General features: G+C 40.8%; 1 protein-coding gene across 1 annotated transcript; it reads left to right on the top strand.

Annotated features, from left to right (window-relative positions):
* The first annotated feature begins 389 nt into the window (after positions 1–389).
* Positions 390–6,183, top strand: LOC113051680 (GRB2-associated and regulator of MAPK protein 1-like). The gene is made up of 6 exons (XM_026215630.1): positions 390–869; positions 1,900–2,040; positions 2,709–2,839; positions 3,078–4,256; positions 4,724–4,893; positions 4,992–6,183. Exons 1-6 carry the CDS (start codon positions 749–751, stop codon positions 5,839–5,841), a joined length of 2,592 nt encoding a protein of 863 aa, XP_026071415.1. The 5' UTR covers positions 390–748; the 3' UTR covers positions 5,842–6,183.
* Positions 6,184–9,623: the final 3,440 nt, after the last annotated feature.

Raw genomic sequence — 9,623 nt, forward strand, 5'->3', positions numbered from 1 at the left:
TGAAGTTTTGGTTCAAATATTTTACTTGTTGATCATATTCACTTTTTTTTCTTTTACTTTTTTTTTTTTTTTTTGTAATATTTAAATATTTTGTTGCTGAAAAATGTCTACGTTCTTCTTTGGTAATTGATCATGCAGGCTTATCGGAACATTACAGAGAGTGGGCTAATTGCTGGATTTGTTCAGTTTTAGAGAGGGTGTTTCGTTTTCATTTATGCTGTGCATTGTAAGTGTCCAAAAGAACATGCTATTTTTGTGTTAGTGATATTTAAGTCAAGTTCGGAGAAGTTCACACCAATAAATATTTTTTTTTCAAAATGAAAAGTCTTCTTTTGTATTACACGCGCATCCATAGACATGTCTGTGCTCGCACCCATCAGCACGTTTGTGCCTCTCTCGAAGTTAGATAGAGAGAAATACGTGTTTATTTAAGTTGTTTGATAAACATATTTTGAAAAGTCAGTTTTAAACCCAAGGTACAGCCTTTAAGTCGCTGGTTGCCCGAGCAACCGCCGGAGCTACAGGGAAGAGGAAACAGCCAGTCCAGCTTCAAGAGCGCCACGGTTTGGGATTCATGGCATTTCCTGTCAGTGTAAATAGACAGTCGGCTGACATGGCTTCACTTACAATGCTCGACTGCCTTTGAGTAAACAAAAGGACATTTAACGAAGCTTTCTCAATGAAAGAGCCATTCTCCACTGCAGATGCATGCGGCGGTGGGTTAACGCGCTGATGTTAGCGAGCTAACATGGACCTTGGATCAATGCTCTACAACAGTTTGAAAGATGTAACATGGAGTACGACGACACTACCCTTGGATAGACTTGTTAGTGCCTACAGACTGCCACAGATCGTGAGGTTGGACAGCGGTAAGGTTTGTCCTGAGCTGTGTTGGCGTTGTGGTGTTTTTGTGTAGCAGCTGCGCGTGGGCGCTCGCGCTCGCGCTCCTGCGGAATTCCAAAAATTAGCCGCTTCGCGCGCTAAGCTAACGCGACCCTTCACTGCAGGAACACATTCAGAGGAATACACGAATTGAGTGCTTTACTGACATAACTTACACAGTCGACATCAAAAGTTATTCATTTTGTAGTTGTTCTGATTGGAATACAGGCACAACATCCAAATAAAACGCGAAAAAGAGATGCATAGATTTTAGCAAGCTAACGCAAATTAGCCAGAGGCCAGAGAGTTGACTCCAATCCAGGGAGTCAAACACCGACCTCGTAACATTTAATTTGTGTCATCTTGAAAACCTCTTCGAGTTTTTCTAACTAGACAGCGAGCCCCGCAACACACTCAGTTCTGAAACTTTAGAAAGAAATCAACACAAGTAACTTATATCAATATTTACAGTTTGGCAATCTGTTGTTTATACCCGAGAAACTCTATTCGTAAAGCACGAGTGATATAGTCTGATAACTTAACAGAGTTGTTTGTTAATCACTGCGTTGTTATAAACTGATTGCTGTAAGTGCTGTTGTGTGTGAGCTGAGCTTTGGTAAAGCTGGAGGAAGTCATAATGTCAAGGGAACTAGATCATTATCATTATGGGAACTAGGCCACTATCATTATACTCACTCTCTGATCTGACTGATCCCTTATGAGTGATCCCTTATCACTGGGTACAACAGACACAACACATAGCTCACTTCTCATATTAGTTTGTGTGATTGCTCTGCTTACAAATACCATATCTTGTCAGTATATAAACAAGAGTCAGGTTATGCCCTTCATGTTATTTGAAATCTGTTTTGTAGTGGGCTGATGGCTATACCTTTAAGCGCCACTTAACTTTTTTTCTTTTCTTTTTTTGCACCGTTGTATTATTTTTATATATCTTTACAAAACTACACTATTAAGGTCACTGTTCCACACTGATGTGATATTGTTTTGCCTCAGGGGAATCGGTGGAAGGGCTGAGAGAAAATGACTACCTCTTGATTCATTCATGCCGGCAGTGGACCACAATTACCGCCCATAGCCTAGAGGAGGGCCATTATGTCATCGGACCGAAAATCGAGATCCCTGTCCATTATGAGGGTAAGGCCACTCAGTTGTTGTAGTGCTGCGTGTACTGTGTCTAGAAATGTCTTTAGTTCTTTCTGACACTTTATGCATTTTAAAAAAGAAGGCAAAAGAAAGAAAAGTTAGTCTGCTAAGATTCACTGTTTGCTTGCTACTTATTAAAACAGAGGTAGCAAAAACGTGCTGCTGTATTATTTCCCATCTGCTTTTAGCTGGAGTTCGTTAGCTAATTGGTCTCTTCATAATAGATATTCCTCTGGCTATGGGGAGGGTCCAGTTGGCCACTTAAGGAAAAATAAACCTTTCTTTGAATGTGGTTCATACAGACCTAACATACTGTTCGTTTAATGTACATATTTCACTGTTGCAGCATTTTTAGATAATTTGGCAAATGTTTTGTTTTTTCATTTTTCCATTTCAACCTTCCCAAATGTATATTTATTTCTTTACTTTGAACTGAAATGGCCAAACAACATCTACATGAAATGATGTGTTTGTGTATATGTATATATATATATATATATATATATATATATATATATATATATATATATATATATATATATATATATATAATATTATTATTATTATTTTTTTTTTTAATGTAATGTGCATATATAATATCAAAGCATGGCAATGATGTCATTAGGTTACAAAATTACTCTGTTTGCTGTTGTTTACAGGCCAGTTTAAGCTGCTGGAGCAGGACAGGGACATTAAGGAGCCAGTCCAGTACTTTAACAGCGTGGAGGAAGTGGCCAAAGCGTTCCCTGAGCGAGTTTATGTCATGGAGGAAATAACCTTCAATGTCAAGGTCTGGTTTTGTGCTTGCAGTAGGCAGCGTTTTTGATTTAGACCCCCTGCACTAATGTATCTTAGTATTGGCATAACCTAATCTGCCTTAATCATAATGGTCAAGGCATTGTTTGTGTAATGTGAAATATCTATTCAGGATTTCAAAATGTACAGCCGTCCAAGGTCTTCTGTAAGACTAGCATTATTTAGAATACATATTTAGTTTGTTGTTCAAATTGCTGTTATTGTTCTCCCAGATGGCATCAGGAGAATCCAACGAGGACACAGAAGTGTACAACATCACGCTGAGCACTGGGGATGAGCTGACACTAATGGGCCAGGCTGAGATCCTCTATGCCAAAACATCACGAGAAAAGTCACGCTTCAACACGATCTTCAAACGCATCGGCAAGCTTAACTCCATCAGTAAGCTTGGTCGCGGAAAGATGCCCTGCCTTATCTGCATGAACCACCGCACCAACGAGAGCATCAGCCTGCCTTTCCAGTGCCGCGGTCGCTTCAGTACCTGCTCCCCGCTGGAGCTACAGATGCAGGAAGGAGAACACACTATTCGCACAATTGTGGAGAAGACCAGGTTACCTGTGAATGTCATGGTGCCCAGCAGCCCGCCACGTAATCCGCATGACCTCCATTTGATCCGTGAAGGCCACCGATACAAGCTGGTCAACATCCAGACCAAGACAGTGGTGGTGTGTTGTGCATTACGGTCGAACAAAATACTGCCAGTGCACTTCCCTTTGCACGTGTCCACAGCACTGCCTCGTTTACTGGTGCCTGAAGGACTGCTTCAAGGAGAAGCCTGGCTGGAGACAGTGGTCCACCGCTGGTTTGCTTACTGCCAGGAGCAATTCGACATTGATGACTACTCTAGGGCAGTCCGTGATGTGCGGGTGGACTGGATTGAGGATGGCAAAAGCCCTAAAAAAAGTAGCGCAGGTGGAACGGGAAGTGGGAGTGCCATCTGCAACAGCAGCGGAAGCGATGGCTGCCCCTCACACGTGCATTTGCCAAGTTCTCTAAGCTCAGCTCGAGATGAGCTCACACAGTCATTTCACCGCCTGTCTGTCTGTGTCTACGGTAACAATCTCCATGGGAACAGCGAGGTGAATCTTCAGGGTTGCATTAGCTTATGTGGAGATTGTGTGCCAGCAGAAGCTCCGGATGCAGATTATCTGTTCCCTGAGCTGCAGGAGAGTTCTTCTGGCTCTCTTAAAGCAGACGTGCCATACGAGGAGCTTTGGCTGGATCATGTGAAGAACCCTGGATGTGTGCTAGACCACATCGAGGGGGTCCGGAATTCGACTGTCTCTGGATGCACGGCTGTACTGCCATACCCCACAGCAAGTCCCACAAGCGCCTCGCTTGGTGTAGATGTCAGTCTACCTCCACCTCCGGTGCCTCCAAAGTCTGAAGCTGTGAGTTCATCTTAATAGTCTGTATCAAAATGATAAAAAAAAAAAAAAAAATCCCTAACCAGTAAAACACACATTACTGGAAGAATCACTGCTTGAACTAGTGCTCAAATGGGAACCTTGATATCGAGTTTACATTAACGTGTTTTTAGAAATCATTATTGATTCTCCCGATTACAAAAATCCATGATTTTTAAGGTTATTTGTCTGCTTTTCATTCTCTGATAAGGCAAAGTTTATTCTGGGCTTACATAGTGACTTATTTGTGTACTCTGTTGGTCAGTCACTGGAGGTCTAATTATTTTCCAAGTAGGAGCAAAGGTTACATTTTGTATGTTTTCAAGGTCTATTTGATAATTTTTTCCGCACGCTCGAGACATCTCTATCTGGATTCATACACTCCCCCAATAAAGTAACTGCAATATTCACATTTCTAAAGCCAAACTGTGTTTTTCTTGTTACCTTTGCAGGTGAAGGAGGAGTGCCGGTTGTTGAACGCTCCACCGATTCCACCGCGGAGCTCCAAGCAGGCAGGCTCAAGCAGTGCCACAGTGCCATACCCTCCTGCCAAGCCACGTCAGACGGACACGCGCTCCCCAAGCCCAACACTATCCTATTACTCATCCGGCTTACACAACATGTGAGTTATGCACTGTTTTGATTGACAAAATGGACATTGGTTTTATGTGAACTGCACTACTTTATGACTGAATGATCCTCTTCTCCATCTCTCAATAGAGTTGGAGAGGGTGAGTCTCAGAGTGAGTCAGATGATCAGAACCATGCATGTTACCCATGTAACTGGATCAGACCAGATGCCAGCGAAGGCCCCAAGCCTCACCCTTGCCTCAGTCCTTCGGGCAATGCCTCTTTCTCCCGCCTTTCCTGGCCAAACGATTTCTATGGTGCAGACTCCTATAAAGGTGAGGACTTCCCGACAGTCCACCGCCGAAGTTACTCTAGTTATCCTCGGAAGAGGACCCCCGGTACTCCTAAACCTTGTCCCTCAGGTTTATTACACTTCAACGGGCGAGCGAAAGGTGATGGGGGCGCTGCGGCCTCCGAGGCTCAACAGGTTTCCCAGTCTGCCCAGTTTTGCACCAAATCCACCAGCTACACCATGGAAATGTGCAGAGACAAATCCACAGAGGAATGTAACACTAAACAAAACCAGTCCTGCCCTATATTGCCTCCAAGAACCCCTAAATGTAACGATACAAAGAAAGATGCAGATCCCACTACTACAGCCACAGCCGATGTGGATGCTCTGGAACTTGAGTCCAAAGGCTGCTCGCTTGATCGACCGCATCACGGCACTACAGATGTGTTCTCCATTTCGTATCCTGTAGCTACAGTGTCTTGGCAGCCACCAAGCAATCTATCAGGTATCTCTATTGAGGAGGTTTCTAAGTCACTACGGTTCATTGGTATGTCAGATGATGTTGTCTCATTGTTTGTGCAAGAAAAAATTGATGGAAATTTGCTCCTGCAGCTAACGGAGGAGATTCTGTCAGAAGACTTTAAGCTAAGCAAACTTCAAGTGAAGAAACTAATGCAGTTTATTAATGGCTGGAGGCCAAAAATGTAAGCCAGTCCAGAGCAAAACACATGCAACGTGCTGGAGCGATGCAGCCGTAAATATTGGCCTTCAGTATTGCATTAGACCGTTTTGTATCTCAATGCTATGCACAGTCTTGTAATGATTTTAATAGCCATTTTGTTTAATATATACATGTATGTATATAAATCTATATATTAATTGCTTTGTGTATTAACCTGTACCCATCTCTATGTAATCTCTCTGACCTTATGGTACATGCACAACAGACTTTTATTTGCTCAAACCCAAAGTTTTGGAAAAAAAGATATTTTGACCCAATCTGTGGCCTAAATTTATTTGGTTGCTGATTAATAAAGATGATTGACCTGATTAGGTGTTTTTTATTACTTAAACAAATCTTTTTTTGTTTTTATAAGAATTATAAGAAATAATATTTGCACCTCATTCAAATTAAGTTATCCTTTACCAAATTGTGACACTAAACCTGGTGCTAGTCACACTTACTTGCTGTAAATAAAAATGCTCCCAGCATCATCATTTCTACACTAGTGATTAATGAAAGCTGATGTGTCAAAATATAAAAGAGGAGAGGATGATGCCTTACAATTTCAAATCAGATTTTGTTGACTTTGTAGACTCAAGTATGACAATTCTGACATGTATAGATGCTTTATTTGATGACTAGTTCCCTTCAAAGTAGTGCAATGGAATCTTACAGCTGTGTTGTTCAGTTTATCAGTGTAAGGTCTGTTTAGTTTAATCTATAGTATATAGCTGAACATTACTACAAAACTGTCATATGACAGCAGTTGTGATTCTGAAAGCCTGGTCTTTACAAGGGGTTGAAAAAAATATTCAGAAACCACATTAACTTGTTTCATTATGTTAATCACTATTTGGTTTAAATCCATGGCTCCCAGTCTTTCCACACCCTGCCCAGTATACTGGGGTCTGTTGCCTGATCGAGCAAGGTCTTCAAGGCTCAGGTCCTTCTCATTGTGTCTAGCTCATATGTTGTGTTCTTTTTCGCTTCGGGCAACAGCCAACATTGCCTTATATTCTGGAGTCTTCTCAAATCCAAGACAATGCTCCACACTAAAACATCAACAAACCAACATAGTTAGAAAATGTGTTTTCTGGAAACTACAACTGATACGTTTTGTCAGCCGTCAAACTATTCTGAAGTCTTCACAAGAATTAGGGGGTTGAATTTTATTACAAATTATCATAATACTGCCAATGTAAGTGTTCATGTATATTTGCCAGAAATCCATAAAAATGAGAATTGTGTGATTGGATTAAGCTACCTTGTTATAACTGAGGGATTGGCTCCCTCTAGCTTCCTGCGAGCAAAGTTGGGAAATAGTTTATTTCTTTGGTGTCACACTCTCTGTCCAGGTACCTCCTCTCTTCAGCTGCTTCAGCTCAAAGTTCTGTAACATGAGAAATAGTGCTGTTGTCTTTCACAATTCAGTTAGCCTATCTCTTTGATAATGACTCAACGTCTAAGCCTCAACTCTTACGTGGGGAAATAAATGGAACTAGTTAAACAGGTCTACAGTGAGGGCTACCTGTATGTGGCAATAATGAAAGCAAGCTATTTGTTTCTGTTTGCATGGTTATAATATACTTTGAGTTCTTCTACCTTCCAGTCAAGTGAAGGCTCCTTCACTAACACATCCATGATGTTGAGCAGCAGGTCTGGGTCATCTCTGAAGGCGCGCAGTGAGTGTACCATCACACTCAGGATGAGACCAGACTTTGCCATGTGTTGCATCAAGTTAATAAACTGTCGTGTCAGCCTAAATGGCATCAGTTCAGGCACTTAGAGGAACTACATGCAACAAGTAACACAGGTTACTTACAGACATTTCTTCCTGGATGATGGACCATCACCTTCAACTCAACCTTGCCAAGACAGAACTGCTTGTGATTCCAGCAAACCCATCGTTCCATCACAATTTCACCATCAAGTTAGGCACTTCAACCATAACTCCTTCAAAAACAGCTAGAAGCCTTGGAGTTATGATTGATGATCAACTGACTTTCTCAGACCACATTGCTAAAACTGTCCGATCCTGCAGATTTGCTTTATTCAACATCAAGAAGATCAAGCCCTTTCTTTCGGAACATGCTGCACAACTCCTTGTTCAAGCTCTTGTTCTGTCCAGGCTGGACTATTGCAATGCCCTCTTGGCAGGTCTTCCAGCCAATTCTATCAAACCTTTACAATTAATTCAGAACACGGCAGCAAGATTAATTTTTAATGAGCCAAAAAGAATACACGTCACACTTCTGTTTATCAATTTGCACTGGCGTCCAATAGCTGCTTGCATTAAAGTTCAAGGCATTGATGTTTGCCTACAAAACTACCACTGGCTCTGCTCACATTTACCTAAATTTGTTACTTCAGACTTATGTGCCCTCTAAAGCTTTCGTTCTGCAAGTGAATGTCGCTTTATTGTGCCATCCCAAAGAAGCACAAAGTCACTTTTACAGACTTTTAAATTAAATGTTCCCTCCTGGTGGAATGACCTCCCCAACTCAATCTGTGCAGCTGAGTCCTTAGCCATCTTCAAGAATCATCTTAAAACACATCTCTTCCATCTTTATTTGACCCTCTAACTTTAGCACCCACTATTCTAATTCTATTCTTTAAAAAAAATCTAACTACCTTTCTAATCTTTTTATATTCTATTTTATTTTTATTAATTATGCAATTGTATGTGTATGTGTAAAGACCTCTAACACTAGCTTGCTCTATTCTTTTTTTATTCTATCTGTTTTCTTTATATTATATTATTTAAAATCCCATGCTAGGTGTACTGTGTTAAGCTAACTGAGACTTGTTATAGCACTTACATATCTATCATTGGTCTTTTTGTTGTTTTTGATTGCTTCCACTGTCCTCATCTGTAAGTTGCTTTGGATAAAAGTGTCTGCTAAATGAATAAATGTTAATGTAAATATAAATGTAAGTCAAGCTGTTCATCATTCTTGTATCTCTTAATTGGTACAGTTACTGTACTTGTAGTTGTCACCTTAAAGAATCATTGAACTGTCAGTCAAACAAACTACTGAATACTAGACAAAAAGCCCACCTGTGTGGCAGATCCAAAAGCATGACCGAAGTCGATTGCCAATCGTAACGCCAGTCTCTGTGTTAATCATGAAGTTAGAGATATGTCGATCACCAATGCCCAGAATCCAGTGACTGATGCAGAGCTGCTGAAATGCAGTGAAAGAAAGGCTTCAGGTGTGGTACTCATCCTCACAAAAGCACGCCTGAAAACAAGCATTCACTCCACCATTAATTCCTTATAGAATAAGGACAACCATCATCAATTAATTACTATATGACCATCATAAAATTAATATACTGCAATGTATAATGCAAAGAGAAATGCTGGCATACTTTAAAGGGTTAGTGCACCGAAAAATGAAAATTATGTCATTAATAACTCGCCCTCATGTTGTTTCAAACCTGTAAGACCTCCGTTAATCTTCGGGACACAGTTTAAGATCTTTTAGATTTAGTCCGAGAGCTCTCAGTCCCTCCATTGAAGCTGTGTGAACGGTATACTGTCCATGTCCAGAAAGGTAAGAAAAACATCATCAAAGTAGTCCATGTGACATCAGAGGGTCAGTTAGAATTTATTGAAGCATCTAAAATACATTTTGGTCCAAAAAAAGCAAAACCTACAACTTTATTCAGCATTGTCTTCTCTTCTGTGTCTGTTGTGAGAGAGTTCAAAACAAAGCAGTTTGTGATATCTGGTTCCCGAACGAATCATTCGATGTAACCGGAT

Source organism: Carassius auratus, chromosome 32 (assembly GCF_003368295.1).
Source record: "Carassius auratus strain Wakin chromosome 32, ASM336829v1, whole genome shotgun sequence".
Taxonomy (NCBI): Eukaryota; Metazoa; Chordata; class Actinopteri; order Cypriniformes; family Cyprinidae; genus Carassius; species Carassius auratus.

What these genes read in the sequence shown, in the direction of transcription:
- LOC113051680 (XM_026215630.1), top strand. Translation starts at nt 749, where the DNA reads ATGGACCTTGGATCAATGCTCTACAACAGTTTGAAAGATGTAACATGG. An exon ending in GATCCCTGTCCATTATGAGG is followed by an intron (nt 2,041 to 2,708) that starts GTAAGGCCACTC and finishes TGTTGTTTACAG; the next exon opens with GCCAGTTTAAGCTGCTGGAG. An exon ending in TCATCCGGCTTACACAACAT is followed by an intron (nt 4,894 to 4,991) that starts GTGAGTTATGCA and finishes ATCTCTCAATAG; the next exon opens with AGTTGGAGAGGGTGAGTCTC.